The following is an 18,793-nucleotide window of genomic DNA, read 5'->3' on the forward strand; positions in this document are numbered from 1 at the left end:
GCTTGCTCACGTCCTGCCCCATCCTGCCAGAGGCCCCTGTCTGGGAAGCTCCAGCGAGGGAGGCTGGCACGGGGCAGTCTGGGGAGGCTACCAGACGTGAGCCCTCTGTGGGGGGAGCTGAGCCCAGTGAGCTGGACGAGGAAAGGAGGAGGCTTCCCTGTGGGTAACTGAGGAAGTGGAGGTGGGCCAGTGACCTTGCTCCAGGAACAAGAAGGGTCTCATGGCCATTCCCTAGGAGAGTCATTGGAGGGTTTTCATTTTGACTACCTGCCACCCTGCTTCCCCGGGGGCCAGAGATCACCGAGGGTGGAGGGATTGGAGGAGCAAGGGCAGCAAAGTTGAGGGAGGGAAGAGAGACCTTTCCCAGGGCCCTGCATCATGGGAAACACTGGGGTTAAGCTGAAGGTTGGGGCTGGCGCTGTGGTGTAGCAGGTAGAGGTGCCTCCTGCAGTGCTGGCATCCCATATGCGTGCCGGTTCAAGTCCTGGCTGCTCCACTCCTACCCAGCTTGGGCCCCTGCACCCGAATGGGAGACTCAGAAGAAGCTCCTGGCTTCATATCGGCGCAGCTCTGGCCATTGTGGCAGTTAGGGAGTGAACCAGAGGATGGAAGATCTCTCTCTGCCTCTCCTCTCTCTATGTAACACTGACTTTCAAATAAATAAATAAATCTTTGAAAAAAAAAAAAAAGGCTGAAGGTTGACTATAAGCAGAGCTGCCCTTAGAGCTTGGCCAATTAGAGAAGCTGAGCTTTGAGGGGGAGAAAGGGGAGGAAAGCTGTGTTGCTGGATGAGCCAAAGGAATGGGACTGCATAGCAGAAAGAAAGCAAGCAGAGAATCCATGTGGATGCTGCCTCTCTCCACAGCCCTCACCATCACCAGCCCCCATTCCCTCTTCAGCAGCCACGCTGAGCCATCCCGCCCTTTCTCATCTTACTCATTCTTTTAACTTTCAGGATTGAATTAGTTTTTTTTAAAGTATTTATTTATTTATTTGAAAGGCAGAGTTACAGAGAGAGAGAGAGAGAGAGGAGAGGAGAGGCAGAGAGAGAAAGAGAGAAAGAGAAAGTCTTCCATTGGCTGTTTCACTCCCCAAATGGCTGCTGCAGCCAAAGCTGGGCTGATCTGAAGCCAGGAGCCAGGAGCTTCTTCCTGGTCTCCCACGTGGGTGCAGAGGCCCAAGGACTTGGGCCATCTTCCACTGCTTTCCCAGGCCATAGTAGAGAGCTGGATTGGAAGTGGAGCAGCCAGTTCTCGAACCAGCGCCCTATGGGATGCCGGTACTGCAGGCGGCCGCTTTACTTACTATGCCACAGCATTAACCCCTGAATTAGTTTTTTTTTTAATTTTTTTAATTTTTATTTTTAATTTTATTTTTTTGAAAGGCAGAGTTAGACAGTGAGTGAGAGAGCAAGAGAGACAGAGAGAAAGGTCTTCCTTCTGTTGGTTCACCCCCCAAATGGCTGCTATGGCCGGCGCGCTGCGCTGATCTGAAGCCAGGAGCCAGGTGCTTCCTCCTGGTCTCCCATGCGGGTGCAGGGCCCAAGGATTTGGTCGATCCTCCACTGCCTTCCCGGGCCACAGCAGAGAGCTGGACTGGAAGAGGAGCAACCAGGACAGAATCCAGCGTCCCAACTGGGACTAGAACCTGGGGTGCCGGCGCCGCAGGCAGAGGATTGGCCAAGTGAGCCGCGGAGCCGGCCTATTTTTTTATTTTTTTAAATGTGTTTTTTCTCTTTGAATGATAGTTTAGATGTGAATAGTTTACACAGCCTTTTTTTTTTTTTTTTGAGATTTATTTATTTGAAAGTCAAAGTTACACACAGAGAGAAGGAGAGGCAGAGAGAGAGAGAGGTCTTCCATCCACTGGTTCACTCTCCTGTTGGCTGCAACAGCGGGAGCTGTGCCGATCCGAAGCCAGGAACCAGGAGTTTCTTCTGGGTCTCCAAGGACTTGGGCCATCTTGTACTGCTTTCCCAGGCTATAGCAGAGAGCAGAGAGCAACCGGGACTCAAACTGGTACCCATGTGATATGCCAGCACTGCAGGCAGTAGCTTTACCTGCTACACCACAGAGCCGACCCCTGAATTAGCTTTAAGCTTCCAGAAGAGTTGTAAAAATAACACAGGGAATTTCCACAGAGCCCTCACCCAGCTTCCGCTCATGCTAACATCTGAACATAACCAAAGAGCAATAATCAAAACCAGGAGATTAACACTGGCGCAACAGGAATGCAAATCCATGAACAGTTTCCTTATAATACATACTTTCTGTGAACTTTTTGAAGACATGGCTTTCAAAAATGTTTTGCTCTAAAACAAATGTTGCCTTTTTTGTTGTTTTTTGTTTGTTTGTTTAGACAGGCAGAGTGGACAGAGAGAGAGAGACAGAGAGAAAGGTCTTCCTTTGCCGTTGGTGCACCCTCCAATGGCCGCCGCGGCGGGCGTACAAATGTAGCCTTAATTCTATGTCCACTAAATTTTTAAAGTACCCTCATACTATTTTCTTATTAAAGACTTTATTTAAATTTTTTTCCCACAATTTTGCTCAGTGAAATGGTCTAAGGTTCTTTTTTTTTTTTTTTTTTTAAGATTTATTTATGTATTTGAAGGGCAGAGTTAGAGGCAGAGGCAGAGAGAGAGAGATCCTCCACCTGCTGGTTCACTCCCCATGTGGCCACAACATCCAGAGCTGGGCCACTCTGAAACCAAGAGCCAGGAGCTTCCTCCAGGTCTTCCATGCAGGTACAGGGGCCCAAGGACTTGAGCCACCCTCCGCTGCTTTCCCAGGTCTCAGCAGAGAGCTTGATTGGAAGTGGAGCAGCCGGGCTTGGGCTGGCACCCATATGGGGCACCAGCAGGGTAGGCAGCAGCCTTACCCGCTATGCCACAGTGCCGGCCCCAGGTCTAAGCTTCCATACGTGATATCCCATTGCAGCTTGTGATTTTTTTTCATTACTGTCTTGCAGTCTGTAACAGTTTTCAGTCTTGCCCTGTCTTTTATGACCTTAACACTTCAGAAGAGCATCGATCCATTGTTTTGTATAATGTCCCTCCTTTCGATGTGCTTGATGTTTTCTCATGATTGGGTTGAGTTTATGCATTTTGGGTGTTTTTGACAAGAACACCACAGAGAAGAAGTGCCATTCTCAATGTGTCATTTCACAGAGCCCATGATCTAGATATCTTAGTGTTGATGTTCCTAGTACTTTTGGGGGGGGCATTATTGTCCCCTTTTCCTTTGAGACTTTTGAGATGGAAATGATGTACAGTTTAACCAGATTTTATTTGAATCAGCATGTTATGAAGAGGGGAAAAGAGCAGGAAAAAAGTTCTGAGACTGCAGAACTGTCAAGCTAGTCCTCTGGAATGACCCTCTGTGTACCTACTGAATGTTGAGGTCTGCACCAACACCAGGAAAGACTTTGTGAAATTTTTTTTTTTTTTTTTTTTGACAGGCAGAGTGGACAGTGAGAGAGAGAGACAGAGAGAGAAAGGTCTTCCTTTGCCGTTGGTTCACCCTCCAATGGCCGCCACTGCAGCCGGCGCACCGCGCTGATCCGATGGCAGGAGCCAGGATCCAGGTGCTTTTCCTGGTCTCCCATGGGGTGCAGGGCCCAAGCACCTGGGCCATCCTCCACTGCACTCCCTGGCCATAGCAGAGAGCTGGCCTGGAAGAGGGGCAACCGGGACAGAATCCGGCGCCCCAACCGGGACAGAACCCGGTGTGCCGGCGCCGCAAGGTGGAGGATTAGCCTATTGAGCCACGGCGCCGGCCGACTTTGTGAATTTTCAATCTAAGATTACAGCTTTACAAATTGAAGATCTTCATTGTTTAATATGCCAAGCACTGTATCATGTCCCAGATATTCAAAAGCATATTCCTCGACTTTGTGCTATGAAATTACACTCTAGGGACCAGCACTGTGGCACAGTGGGTTAAAGCCTCAGCCTGCCGTGCTGGCATCTGTTATGGGTGTCGGTTTGAAACCTGGCTGCTCCACTTCCAATCCAGCTCCCTGCTAATAACCTGGGAAAGCAGTGGAAGATGGCCCAAGTGCTTGGGCCCCCGCACTCACGTGGGAGACCAGGAAGAAGCTCCTGGCTCCTGGCTTCAGATCAGCTCAGCTCCAGCCAGTGTGGCCATTTGGGGAGTGAAACAATGGATGGAAGAATTCTCTCTGTCTCTGCCTCTCCCTGTAACTCTTTCAAATAAATAAAATAAATCTTTTTTTTTAAATTATACTCCAAGGATGAGACAACCCTCAGAATAACCAAAAACTTCTCTTCTTATCTTATTTAGGTTAACTTCTTAAAGCCACCCCCTTCTTTTAATTTTGATGAATTTTTCAACAAGTGTATGACCTTCATGGACTATTACCCTTCTGGTGATCACAAAAGTAAGTACCGGCCGGCGCCGCGGCTCACTTGGCTAATCTTCAGCCTGCAGTGCTGGCACCCTGGGTTCTAGTCCCGGTTGGGGCACCGGATTCTTTCCCGGTTGCTCCTCTTCCAGTCCAGCTCTCTGCTGTGGCCCGAGAAGGCAGTGGAGGATGGCCCAAGTGCTCCTGCACCCCATGGGAGACCAGGAGGAAGCACCTGCCTCCTGGCCATAGACAAGGGCCTCTGCCTCCACCAGCAGTCAGCAGGGTCTCATTAGCTCCACCACTGGCTCAGAACTCCTCCACACTGCTCCCCCTGGTCCATACCATGCACAAAGGAGACCTGCCTGCCATTTCCTGAGCAGGGATTCTAAGTCGACCTCCCATCCCATCCTCCTGTCTCTCCCTAGCACTGCCTCCTTTCCCTTGCTTTCCAGACATTTCTAAGTCTCTCTCATGATGAAAGACGGAAAAGGAAGAAGCATCTGCGCAGTCTGCTTTCCTCTTGTAACCTTCACCGACAACTTCCCAGAGGAGTGATCTCTGTATTTTTGGTACCTGCTCTTCCATCTCTGTTTGCCCAGCGAACGCGGAGGGCACGTGCTTCGGGGCAGATGCTCGTCTGCTCTTCAGTCTTGCTCCCCTGATGTCTAAATGCTGCCCTCTTGCTCTTCTGTCTAGGAGACAGTTTATATCAAGGCCACAGAGGGCAGTTCCCTTGCCAAACCTGGTGGCCTCTTGCCAGGCTTCGTCCTTGGTGGTTCACCTTAGACTCCTGCCCTTTTTTGGGGACTGCCTTCTCCTTGAGTCCAAACCACCTGTTTTTAGTACCTTTGCTTGGTGTCCTTCCCATTCCTTGAATGTTGTCGGGTTCAGGAATCTATCCTTGACCTTCTAGTCTTCTCCATTCACTTCTTGATGAATCATTCATTTGTGCTCAACCTCCAACAGACTAGGATTGTTACCAGAAAGGACTGGAACATAGGACTTTGTCTTCCTTCAAGAAAAGCATTTCAGACAAATGAAGACAATATACCTGGCAGGCCAGGCAGGCATCCCAGCAAAGAACTAGCAGTCCAGGGGCTGGTGTTGGTAGGTTATGAATGGTAGGTTATGAGCGCTTGTTCAAGTGCCAGCTGCTCCAATTCTGATCCAGCTCCCTGCCAATGCACCTGGGAAGGCAGCAGCAAAAGATGGCCCAAGTACCTGGGCCCCTGCCGCCCAGATGGCAGACCAGGGTGGAGTTCTAGGCTCCTGGCTTCCACCTGGCCCAGACCTGTCTGTTGTAGCCATTTGGGGAGTGAACCTCTCTCTGTGTGTCACTCTACCTTTCAAATAGATCTGTTTTAAAAAGGAAGTGGGAGAAGAACTGAGAGTCTAGACTGCATTCTCTGGCATATTTCTGGCTAGAGGGCTGCCTGTGCGTGGAATTTATGAAGTTCCTCCCAGGGCTGGATCAGCACAGTGTTGTTGGACCAAATAGTCCCCTGGCGCAGGGCTGGGAAGATGTTTCCAGGGGAGGACTGGGACCCACCAAGCAGGGTTGTCTGACAGGGACAAGACTTTTGATGTGCAAATACTGGGCTGCTTCCAATTTCCTCCCTCATTCAACTGCATGTGTTTCCCTTTTTTGTTCTTTGGTGGAAGACCATGGCATGATATTTTAAAAGGTGCTGTGGTGCAGCAGGTAAGGATGCAGTGCCAGCATCCCATATGGGCACCTGTTCAAGTCCTGGTTGCACCACTTCCAATCCAGCTACTTGCTAATGCACCTAGGAAAGCAGCATAAGATGGCCCAAGTGCTTGGGCCCCTGCACCAAGGTGAGAGACCTGGAAGAAGCTCCTGGCTCCTGGTTTCAGATTGGCTCAGCTCCGGCCATTTTGGCCATTTGGGTCGTGAACCAGCAAGTGGAAGATATCAGTCTCTCTCTGCCTCTCTAGCTCTCTCTCTCCATAACTCTCTACCTTTAAAGTAAATAAATAAATCTTTAAAAAGTAAAAGGCACTCACTCTCAAGGTCCTTTAAGTTGTTTGCCTTACCTAAGTCCTGGCCCTAATGGCCAGAATTCAACCAGACTTTTTTATTTTTAAATTTTGGATTAACATGTAATGCGTGCATATTCTAAATGGACACAACAGAACATTTCAATACTTACGTGTAGTGTAAACCAACCGTGCCAGGCAACTGGCTTCTCCATTTCCTTCTCTTTTCCTTTTGCTTGAAGTCTACCATTTCCTCTGTTCTAGTCTTTTTTTTTTTTTTTTAAGATTTATTTATTTGAATGCAGAATGTGAGAGAGAGAAGAGAAGAGAAGAGAGGAGAGAGAGGGAGAGAGAGAGAGAGAGAGAAAGAGAAAGAGAAAGAGAAAGAGAAAGAGAAAGAGAAAGAGAAAGAGAGATCGATCTTCTATTCACTAGTTCACTCTGCCAAAAGCTTGCAACAGCCAGGGCTGGGCCAGGCTGAAGCCAGGAGCCAGGAGCTCCATCCTGGTCTCCCACGTTGTGGCAGGGACCCAAGTACTTGAGTTATCATCTGCTGCTATCCCAGGCACATTAACAGAAAGCTGGATCAGAAGCAGAACAGGCCGGCGCCGTGCCTCACTAGGCTAATCCTCCGCCTTGCGGTGCCGGCACACCAGGTTCTAGTCCCAGTCGGGGCGCCGGATTCTGTCCCGGTTGCCCCTCTTCCAGGCCAGCTCTCTGCTGTGGCCAGGGAGTGCAGTGGAGGATGGCCCAAGTGCTTGGGCCCTGCACCCCACGGGAGACCAGGATAAGTACCTGGCTCCTGCCATCGGCAAAAAAAAAAAAAAAAAAAAAAAAAGAAGAAGAAGCAGAACAGCTGGGACTCAAACCAGCACTCAGATAGAGGATGCCAGCATCCCAAGAGGCCGTTTAATCAGCTGTGTCACGACACCCCCTCCTGTTGCAATTCTTTGTATAGAATATAAAACATCGTTGTGAACCAGAGCCCGTTACACTCAGTCTGTTGTGTTTTGGCACCCATTAGCCAATCCCCCCCGCCCCCCGTCTTCCTGGCCTCTTGTGATGACTTTTTTTTTAAGATTTATTTATTTATTAGAAAGTCAGAGTTACACAGAGAGAGAGAGAAGAAGAGGCAGAGAGAGAGAGAGGTCTTCCATCCACTGGTTCAGCCCATATGGGATGCCGGAACTGCAGGAGGCGGCTTTACCCATTATGCCACTGCGCTGCCCCCCCCCCCCCAGTTTCAACCCATTTCCCCTCTTCTCATAGCTTCCCCAGCGGTTTCCTCTCCTCCATAGAGCCTGTACCTCCTACTTATTCTCTCTGCCTTTTTTTTATTAAGATTTATTTATTTGAAAGGCAGAGTTACTGGGTGGGGGGGGGGGGAGGAGAGAGAGAGAGAGAGAGAGAGAGAGAGAGAGAGATATCTTCTATCTGCTAGTTCAATTCCCAGATGCCCACAACAGCCAGGACTAGGCGTGCCAAATCAGGAGCATGGAATTCCACCTGGATCACCTATGAGGGTGACAGGGGCCCAAGGACTTGAGCCTCATATCAGGCCTCCCAGGATGCATTAGCAGGAAGCTGGAGTGGAAGCAGAGTGGCCAGGACTAGAACCAGGCACTCTGATGTGGGGTGCGAGTATCCCAAGTGGTGGCTTCTCCCCCTCTGCCACAATGCCTGGCCCCAGGATATCATTCTTACTTATGGCAGAATAATATTTCACCATGTACATACAGCACATTTGCTTTATCCATGTATCAGTTGATGGACATCTAGGTTGAGTCCATATCTTAGTTGTTCTGAATAGTGCTACAACAAACATGGGAGTGCAGAAACTCCATCCAGGTCTCCCACGTGGGTGGCAGGGACCCAAACACTTGGGCCATCTTCTGCTGCTTTCTCAGATACATTAGCAGGATGCTGGACCAGAAGTAGAGCAGCCAGGATACGAACTGGCACCCATATGGGATGCTAGTGGGCTTTACCCGCTACACCACAACACTGGTCCCCATTTTTAGCTTTCTGAGGAAACTCCACACTGTTCTCTATAATTGCTGTCCTAATTTGCATTCCCGCTAACTGTGTTAGGATTCTTTTCTCACCACATCCTTATCAGTATTTGCTTTTTTTGTCTTTTTGTTCATAGCCATTTCTAACTGGAATGAGATGATACCTCATTGTGGTTTCATTTGCATGTTCCTGATGTATTGCTAGTGATATTGAGCATTTTGTCATGTATTTGTGGGACAATTGTATTTCTTCTTCTGAGAAACATCTCTTGAGATCCTTTGCTTATCTCTTAGAATTGGTTGTTACTTTGTTGTTCAGTTGTTTGCATTTCTTATATATTCTGAACCTTAGTCCATTTTCAGCTGAATAGTTTGCAAATGCTTTCTCCCATTCATTCTTTTGGTGATCTCTTCACTCTTGCTTCCTTTGCTGTGCAAAGTTTTGTTAGGTTGATGTAATGCCTTTTGTCTATTTTTGTTTTTCATAGCTTCCAGCCTTATATTTATATCTTCGATGCATTTTGAGTTGATTTTTGCATGGAGTTGTGCAGCATGTATAGCTTGATTCAGTCTTTTGCCAGTGGATATCCAGTTTTCTTGGCACCACTTATTGAAGAGACTGGCCTTTTTTAAAGTGTATGTTTTTGGCAACTTTGGTGAGAATCAATTGGATTCGTGGATTAACTTTTAAGATTTCTATTCTGTTCCATTTGTCTATCTATTTGTTTTTATGACAGGACCATGCTGTTTTGGTTCCAGTAGGTCTGTTGTGTGTCTTGAAATCCGGGATTGTGATGTCTCCTGCTTGGGCCTTTTTGTTCACAGCCCAGATTGTTGTCTTGCATTCTAGCACATATGTTTCTTCTGAACATACTCACACACACACAAGTAAGTAAACACCAAACAAATACACACAAACACACACACACAAAAAAAAACAAAGCAAAGGCCGGCACTGTGGCTCAATAGGCTAATCCCCCGCCTTGAGGCGCCGGCACACCGGGTTCTAGTCCCGGTTGGGGCGCCGGATTCTGTCCTGGTTGCCCCTCTTCCAGGCCAGCTCTCTGCTATGGCCCGGGAGTGCAGTGGAGGATGGCCCAAGTCCTTGGGCCCTGCACCACATGGGAGACCAGGAGAGGCACCTGGCTCCTGGCTTTGGATCAGCGCAATGTGCCGGCTGCAGCTCGCCGGCTGCGGCAGCCATTGGAGGGTGAACCAACGGCAAAAGGAAAACCTTTCTCTCTGTGTCTCTCTCAAAAAAAAAAAAAAAAAAAAAAAAAAAAAAAAGGCGTAACAAAAATCCTGCCTTTGGACTGTTGTCACTGGATATTAAGTAGAAACCCAATATTAACATGTATAAACTTAAAAAAAAATAGAGAAGGACAGGTCTGTCCTGTGGCAGTTAAAATGCCATTTGGGATCCCCACATCCTATATCAGAGTGTCTGGGTTTGAGTACCCACTCTGCTACCTATTCCAACTTCCTAATAATACATACCCTGGGAATCAGTGCTGAGGGTTCAAGTACTTGAGTCCCTGCCACACATGTGGGAAACCTAGATTGAATTCTTGGCTCCTGGCTTCAGCCTGGCCCAGCCCCTGTTATTGCAGGCATTTGGGGAGTGAACCGGCAGATCAGAGATCTGTGTGTACATATCTACGTGTATATGTGTGTATTTGTATTTCAAATAAATAGATAATCTTTAAAAATGCTAAATTTTATTTGTATATTTGAGAGAGAGAGAGAGAGCCCATCTGCTGGTTTACTCCCCAGATGTCCACAACAGCTGGGCTAGGCTAGAAGCCAGGAGCTGGGAACCAGTAACCAATACAGGTTTCTCAGGTAGTAGTAGGCGTTCAATTACCTGAGCCACCACCGTCTCCTCCAAGAGTGCGCATTAGCAGGAAGATGGAGGCACGAGTCAGGAATGGAACCTGGGCACTTCAGTATGGCACATGGTCTCTGAACTGTGCCAAGCACCTGCCACACATATCTAAGCTTTAGCCTATTTATCCTTCCATACATACACACTGTTCCTTCATCTAAACCAGAAAAGCTGATATCACATGGCTCAAAACCCAGCCCTCTTGTCTCACAGTTGGTCTTTCTGGCCAGCTACCGTCCTGAATTATATCATTAGCTATAAACTCAGGTGGGATCCAAAAGGCCCACTATGTAAAACAGAGACTTTCCATTTCTTAGGAAATTCCAAGGATTTAGATGTTAGCTTCCAGGCACATGGGACAAAGATCTGTCAAATTGGTTTTTTTGTTTTTGTTTTTGTTTTTCTTTGACAGGCAGAGTGGACAGTGAGAGAGAGAGAGAGACAGAGAGAAAGGTTTTCCTTTGCCGTTGGTTCACCTTCCAATGGCCGCCGCAGCCGGCGCACCGTGCTGATCCGATGGCAGGAGCCAGGTGCTTCTCCTGGTCTCCCATGGGGTGCAGGGCCCAAGCACTTGGGCCATCCTCCACTGCACTCCCTGGCCACAGCAGAGAGCTGGCCTGGAAGAGGGGCAACTGGGACAGAATCCAGCACCCCGACCGGGACTAGAACCCGGTGTGCCAGCGCCGCAAGGCGGAGGATTAGCCTAGTGAGCCATGGTGCCAGCCCAAATTGTTTGTTATATCACAAGCACATGCAGTCGTGTAGCTCTCTCTAACCACAGCCACCATGATGGTCCAGGCCTTCACAGCTCCTGCCTTCCTCCTGAGACCCTTGTCTCTCTCCATGTTGGTTCTGTGTCACTTCTTAATCTCATCCTCACGTGGGACTCCAGCCTGGCTAGTCCTCACAGTCCTCCAGCACGCCACGTGCATTCTCGACATTAACCTGCTTGCTTTGCTCTGCTAGGCAAGTCCTCAGTCCTTCCAGAAAACTGCCGCACCTCTGTCAAGATTCCTGAAATTCTTACCTATCCCACGGGGAGACTTTTGTAAAGAAATCAGCTCATAGAGATCACTACTTCTGAGTTTCTCTGGTCCTTGTGGTCTGTTAGGTAGCATTGTTTGTCTACTTAGCTTTTCCATATACACCATGTTTGAATACGCAACAAGACAGGAAGTATCTCAAGGGAAAAGCCCAAGTTTCCTAATTACTGTTTTAGTCCCAAAGAGTGCCTCGCATGGTGTTTTGTGCTTCACATGGTGTTTTGAACATACTAGATAACCAGTAAACACTTTCCAAGTTGAATCTGAGTTTTAATTTATATCCCTTTCAGACTGCATTTTGACTTTTCATCCCCCCCGCCCCCATTATCATTCTGTTCCCTGCTGAAAACCACTTAGCATTTCTCCCTTATTTTTTTGGCTTCTTCAAGTTCATTCCTGTCATCTCTTACCACCCTATTCTAAAGTGTAGTGTTAGGTATTAGGATTTTAGGGTTCGAAGAAGGTGAGGAGGTGGCCAGTTAAAGTAGAGAAGACTTTATTGTAGGGGGGATGGCATGGGTGTTATGGAGGGTGGGGTTGAGCCTGCCTGGATAGAGAACAGGGTTTGAAGCCCGGCCTCATTCTGTTCGGGCAGCAGGCAGCTTGGTGGGGGAGGTGCAGAGCCCCATGTAGACCTTGACAGTGTGGTTAGGGAAAGCACAGAAAGGCTCCTTGGTGAGGTTTACAGTGCATGTCTTAGCACTCTGGAATGTTCCAGGTGCGGGGCTTTTCAGAGCACTAAGCATTCTACTCACCTTTAGATGATCTGTGCCCAGTTTCATGGGGCCTGGGGATTCAGGCCCAGTGACCCAATGGGTTCTATCAGGCCTCGGTGGCCTAATAGGCCTGCTACATAAAACTATCAACAATTGTAGTGAATGGAGCCTTAGAAATAATGAAGCCCACCTGCTTTGTTCCCAGGTGAGGTGAGAAATAGACAACCAAGGCAGTGAAGTGATTTGTTCAGGGTCACATAGCGACTTGATAGCGTCGAAGGACAAACATCACTACAATTAGGGCCAGTTTTGTGGTGCAGAAGGTTTAGCCACTGCCTCTAACACTGGCATTCTATATCAGAGCACTAGTTCAAGTGCCAACTTCCTGCTAACGCACCTGGGAAGGCAGCGGATGATGGCCCAAGTACTCAGGCCCCTGCCGCCAACCTGGGGGGCCCAGATGGAGCTCCTGGTTCCTGGTTTCAGCCTGGCCCAGCCCCAGCTGTTGCAGCTATTTAGGGAGTGAACCAGCAGATGGAAGAGACTTCTCTCACCTCTCTCTCTCTCTCTCTCCCCCTCTCCCTCTCCCTCTCTCTCCCTTTCTCTGTTGCTCTGCTTTTCAAATAAATAAATAAATCTTTTTAGAAAATTACTGTAATTGAAAGATGTTAATTGACTCTTTTCTATTCTAGAAGTGGGAAGCTTCTAGAAACTTCATGAAACAGAATGTGTTCCAATAAGCCAAATAAAGGAGATTGGTTTTATAGATAGAAAACGGGTGCAGAAAGAAAAGACAGATTGGTCATTTCAAAGTTATTTTCTTTGGAAGGCAGGGACAAGGAGACAGATAATGGAAAAAGAGAACTGGTTGATATCAGATTATTTCAGTTACCTTTATTGTGTAAGGATTAAGGCAGAGGAAATTTATTACGGTGCCAGTTAATGCTGGGAGATTTGCCTCTCTCTAGTTCTGGTATTTCTGGATGGTCAGAGGAACAGCTTAGGTTCAGCCTGGTGAAGTGGAACTTCAGCTCCAGTGGTTTCAAGCCTGGTCTGTTGGGGCCCAGTGCAACTAGACCACAACAGTGGCCTTTGCTAATCTTAGCAGTGTCAAGTCTGAGTTGAGAAGTGAGCTTCCTGTATCTTAATCCTGCTGCTCTGTCACCCCCTTCATTCTGTCGCCACCCCCCACCCATGGTCCTCCCCTCATTTTCCGTCCCCACCTACTGTTGTAAGAGTTTTAGATCAAGTCCAGGGGTGAAAATCTCCCCAAGTCCCAAAGCACAATGACAATTAGAATAGGGTTTTGTGCCACAGGCAGCAGAATTTTGGGAAGCCCACCTCTGAGAACTCCTCTTTGGTTTCTTTTGCTCTTCTTGGCCACTAGGTGTCCAAGAATCTCCTCCTGACTGCGCTGTGGGAACCACTGCCCAGGGGAATGGGGCCTGGGAGACCCTTTCCTCCAGCACAGACGGGCCAAGCCGTCCTGAGCCTGCTCTCTCCCTCTGCTCTCTTAGACCTCCTGAGGCTTGCGTGCATGCTGGAGTCTGATCCAGACCTGGAGTTGTCCCTACAGAAGTATGTGATGGAAAGCATTTTGAAGCAGGTATTTTCATAACTAAATGTATTGGGGTGTCAGTGATCTCTGACAGCTGGAAGAATAGATAGATAGATAGATAGATAGGCAGACAGGCAGACTAGCAGGTAGTCAAATGTCTCACTGAAGTAAAAAGAAATTCTCTGTGTAGTTACTATAACTGTGTTGTTCAAATCAGCATACATTAAGAGCCCAAGAGGCCATAATTCATAAACCACACTGTGACATTAGGCATATGCTAGGACTGCATTGCCTTGTAGAACTGGCCAGCTGGAGCTGCTGCAAGCATATAAGAACACATGGTTACCCTTTCTAAAGGCCATATGGCAGAAAAATATCAAGTGGGTAAGTATTGGTAGAGTTTCTCTTAGTCACATGCGTTGACTCTTACAGTTTGAGATTCAACAATACAGGTGATTAGAACACATCAAACTATCTTCAAGCCCCAGAGCTTTTTTCTTTATTTTGTTGGAAAGAATAATTAATTTATTTACTTGAAAGAGAGCAAGACAAAGACAGAGAAATAACTAGCTCCCATCTGCTGGTTCACTGCCCAAATGCACACAATAGCCAGGAGCCAGGAACTCCATCCAGATCTCCCACATAGGTGGCAGAGATCTGAGGACTTAGGCTATCACCTGCAGTCTCCCAGGGTATACATTAGCAGGAAGCTGTTGGAAGTGGAGCCAGAACTGGAACCCAGTCACTCTGATATGGGATGCAGTCACCAAGCAGAATGCCCACCCTAGTTTTTTCTTTTTATTCTCTTAGATATTAACTTTCAAATATATTAATTCATGTGACTTATAACTATAATTTGATTATAATTACCGTACCCACTATATGCCAGTCATTCTGCTCATTCATGTATTAATCCTTGACGGTTCTCAGTAGATATTTTTATCCCCGCTTTCTGTGTGGGAAAACTGAGAACCAGAGTGCTACCAGGCACTTTCCTGAGGTCGTAAAGTAAGAGGTGTGGCTGTGACTTGAATCCTGGCCTGTCTGAATCCTACAATTTTTGCACCGTCTCTCTACTCTTCTAATACGTGTCTTTTTTTTTTTTTAAGATTTATTTATTTGAAAATCAGAGTTACACAAAGAGAGAAAGAGAGAGAGAGAGAGGCCACTGATCCACTCCCCAAATAGCTGCAACGGCCGGAGCTGTGCCGATCTGAAGCCAGGAGCTTCAATTTTTTTTTTATTTTTATTTTTTTTTGACAGGCAGAGTGGACAGTGAGAGAGAGAGAGACAGAGAGAAAGATCTTCCTTTTGCCGTTGGGATATGAGAAGGATTCAGTGAGTCACTGGGAGTATTGTGGGGAGGAATCATGAACACGTGGTGAAGAGATACAGCGAAGGGGGCGTAAAAGAAGCCAAAGACAAACCTTTCATGACTTCCATAAGGCTGCCCCGTACCTAAAGAAAAGAGGTCCTAGGACTGGCATAGGAATGGGAGAGGGAGGAGGAAGAAGGGTTGGAGCATGGGCAAGAGGGAGGGAGGATAGGAAGTATCACTATGTTCATAAACATGTATATATGAAATACATGAAATGTGTGTAACTTAAATAAAATTAAAACAACAACAACAAAAGACACAGAAATTTGCCACTTGGGATGCCTGCACTGCATGTCAGATTGCTTGGGTTTGAGTCCTGGCTCTGCTCCTGATTCTAGCTTCCTGGGAAGCAGCAGGTTGATGGCTCAAGTGGGTGTATGTTCACCACCCAAATGGGAGACCCAGATTGAGTTCCTGGCTCCCACACATTTGGGAAGTGAACCAGCAGATACAAGTTCTCCTTCTAACTCCTCTCTCTCTCTCTCTCTCTCTCTGCACCCTTCATCTTGCTGCCTCTCAAATAAAATAAATAAAATTTTCTGAAAAATGGAGGCCCTGGGTGGGCATTGTGGCAAAATGGATTAAGCCACTGCCTGTGACGCTGCCATCCCATATGGGTGCCAGTTGAGTCCTAGCTGCTCCACTTCCTATGCAGCTCCCTGCTAATATGCCTGGGAAAGCAGCAGAAGATGGCCCAAGTACTTGTGCCTCTGCACCCATGTGGGAGTTCCAGATTTCCAGATGAAACTCCTGGCTCCTGGCTTCAGGGTGACCCAGCCCTGGCCATACTGGCCATTGGGGGAGTGAACCAGCAGATGGAAGATCTCTCCCTCTCTCTTCTCTCTCCCTCTCCCTCCCCCTCTCCCATTCTCTCTGTGTAATTCATAAATCTTTAAAATATATCAATAGAGGTCCTTAGAGATACAGGTGGTCCTGTTTTCCAAGCTAAAACTCAGTGTTCATGGTCTGACAGAACCGTTTTTAAGTTATTTGTGAATGAATTCACTTGAAAAATCCAAGAAAGTCATTGTGTTGGTTAGACATTATTAAATGCCCTTTTGTGAAAGGAATTAAATAACACAGAATCAAGCCCACCCTATATAGGAAGGGAGCATGGCTCTATTATCCCCTGTGCCGGTTCTTGCTTTCATCTGGCAAAGGTGCTTCACTTTGTCTATGGAGAATCTGAGACTTTTGGTTTGCTGTGCATTTGATTCAACAAAATTCAAGGCTGATGATGATTGGCAGGGATGATTTATTTATTTATTTTTGACAGGCAGAGTGGACAGTGAGAGAGACAGAGAGAAAAGGTCTTCCTTTGCCATTGGTTCACCCTCCAATGGCCGCCGCGGCCGGAGCGCTGCGGCAGGTGCACCGCGCTGATCCGATGGCAGGAGCCAGGTGCTTCTCCTGGTCTCCCATGGGGTGCAGGGCCCAAGCACTTGGGCCATCCTCCACTGCACTCCCTGGCCAAAGCAGAGAGCTGGCCTAGAAGAGGGGCAACCAGGACAGACTCCGGTGCCCCGACCGGGACTAGAACCCGGTGTGGCAGTGCCGCAAGGGGGAGGATTAGCCTAGTGAGCCGCGGCGCCGGCCAGGGATGATTTAGAAATGCTCTTCTCTCTCATCCCTGCGCCTATTGTGGGTAGGCTTGGTGAGAAGAGGAGGGCTAAATAAAATATGCCACTGTGGAAAGGCAAGAGCAGGGGGACATGGAATGTTGGACAAGGCATCTGAAGATTTGGGTTCTAGTTGGTTACTGTCTCTTCCTACCTCCAACTGGCAATATGACTTGTTTCCTTGATTCTCCATGCCTTGGCAAACTAAGCAGTAAAACAGTGATAAATAATTTTATTTCATTTAAGGGTATAGTGGGATAGAATATGAAAATATTCCAGAAGATACTGGGTTATGATATGATCTGGTTGAATTGCGTAGCATACTATTTTTATTGGAAAAGTATTTCTTTGTCTTATTGAAGTTGCTCATATTGGCACAAGGGAGCTAGCGGTTGGAGTAACAGACTGGCTGCTGGCCTAAACGTAGTGAGCATGATAAGACCCCATGTATGGCCGGCGCCGTGGCTCACTAGGCTAATCCTCCGCCTTATGGCGCCGGCACACCAGATTCTAGTCCCAGTCGGGGCACCGGATTCTGTCCCGGTTGCCCCTCTTCCAGGCCAGCTCTCTGATATGGCCCGGGAGTGCAGTGGAGGATGGCCCAAGTCTTTGGGCCCTGCACCCGCATGGGAGACCAGGAAAAGCACCTGGCTCCTGGCTTCGGATCAGCGTTATGCGCCAGCCGCAGCGGCCATTGGAGGGTAAACCAATGGCAAAAGGAAGACCTTTCTCTCTGTCTCTCTCTCTCTCTCTCACTGTCCACTCTGCCTGTCAAAAATAAAAAATTAAAAAAATAAAAATTAAAAAAAAAGACCCCATGGAAGGGGTTTGGATAGTGCATTCCATTTCCATCTGCTTGACTTCAGGTGGACTGGCTTGCCTCGTGCCTCACACGTTCTCATAACTTCAACTTCCCCAGAGTCTCAAAAGGCTACTTTCCATCCAGCGATGATTGTGAGTATGAGTGTAGAGAGGAAGGAGCCACTGCCAAGGACGTATGCTACAGAAAGCTGCTGTGTACCTTCCAGATTGACGACAAACAGCTTCGGGGTTATCTGTCTGAGCTTCGCCCAGTGACGATTGTGTTTGTGAACCTGATGTTTCAAGACCAGAACAAAGCAGAGGTCATAGGCTCGGCCATCCAGGATGCCTGTGTGCACATCAGTTCTGTCCTGAAGGTCTTCAGAGGCCAGATCAATAAAGTCTTCATGTTTGACAAGGTAAATGTGAGCTAAGGGCAGGGGAGGGGGGGAGGGGGGGGGCGGGAGCCAGCCAATAGTTTGCAGTTAGCATTCACAGCCAAGCACATGAGTGATTTGGAGGGAAACTAGAAATTTAACCTGTAAGTATCAGTTTATATCTATAAATAGAGTATTTGTATGGCGGGTGTAGTACTGCATCCAGGTATTGTTCCCACTTTCTCTACAGTAGTTTGCTTCATCCTCATGAATACCCTAAGTATTGTTGTTATCTTCATTTTCTAGGTGAGGATGCCAAGGGGGGGATGAGGATTCCAAGACAAGGCCAGATGGAGTTTTACTCGCGATCATCCTGCTAGTGTGCATGTGTGTGTGTGTGTGTGTGTGTGTGGGACAGAGGGGGCAGGACTGAACTCAAACCCAGCTGGTCTCAGGCTGGCCTTTGCAGTCTGCACTTACTGTGCTTAGCCACATCCCACTATGCATACGGTGTCTTCAGCTGGTGTGTAATTATTCCCCAGGGATTTTAGGTCAGGAAACCTTCCTACCCGGAAGCTTATTTGTTTATTCCCGATAATACCCACCTGCCATGTCATCCCCACCATCCTCGGTGGGGAAGCGAGCACGCTTCCCGCTCTCGGATGTTTCTCGCCTACTTTCAGTCAGTTCCGGGAGAGACGCTGTGGTCAACAAATGGCCACAGAAGTGTTGGTGAGAATCAGTTCCCCACGTCAGGCATTTTTGTGTCTTAAGAGAAGAGTGCTGAATTGCTGCCTACATCTGCCCACTGACTTATTCAAGAAGCATTTCCTAGCAGGCTGTAATCGGGGCTGATAACTCACACACACGTGTCACTCATCCAGGCCGGAAGCACAGATCCAGGATGGGAAAGATTACCTACAGCCTGATGCTCTCTGGTACTCATTCGTGAGTATCACAAGGACAGGGCACAAACCCTAGAACCGTCTTTAGTGTCTTGCAGACATGCCTCCAAAAATTCCTGGTAGTGTGGCCTTAGCA

The 18,793-nt window shown here is 47.8% G+C and overlaps 1 protein-coding gene across 6 annotated transcripts in view; it reads left to right on the forward strand.

Moving 5' to 3' along the window:
* The window catches only part of ADCY10 (adenylate cyclase 10), a 110,466-nt gene that overhangs the window by 24,763 nt on the left and 66,910 nt on the right, over positions 1-18,793 (forward strand). For 4 of the 6 annotated variants that reach the window (XM_051856005.2, XM_070076641.1, XM_008263960.4 and 1 more), the window contains 3 exon segments: positions 4,302-4,398; positions 13,537-13,625; positions 17,603-17,794. In XM_051856005.2, the coding sequence (XP_051711965.1) occupies positions 4,302-4,398; positions 13,537-13,625; positions 17,603-17,794 (378 nt within the window). 6 annotated transcript variants of the gene reach the window in all.

This window comes from Oryctolagus cuniculus, chromosome 7 (assembly GCF_964237555.1).
Source record: "Oryctolagus cuniculus chromosome 7, mOryCun1.1, whole genome shotgun sequence".
Taxonomy (NCBI): Eukaryota; Metazoa; Chordata; class Mammalia; order Lagomorpha; family Leporidae; genus Oryctolagus; species Oryctolagus cuniculus.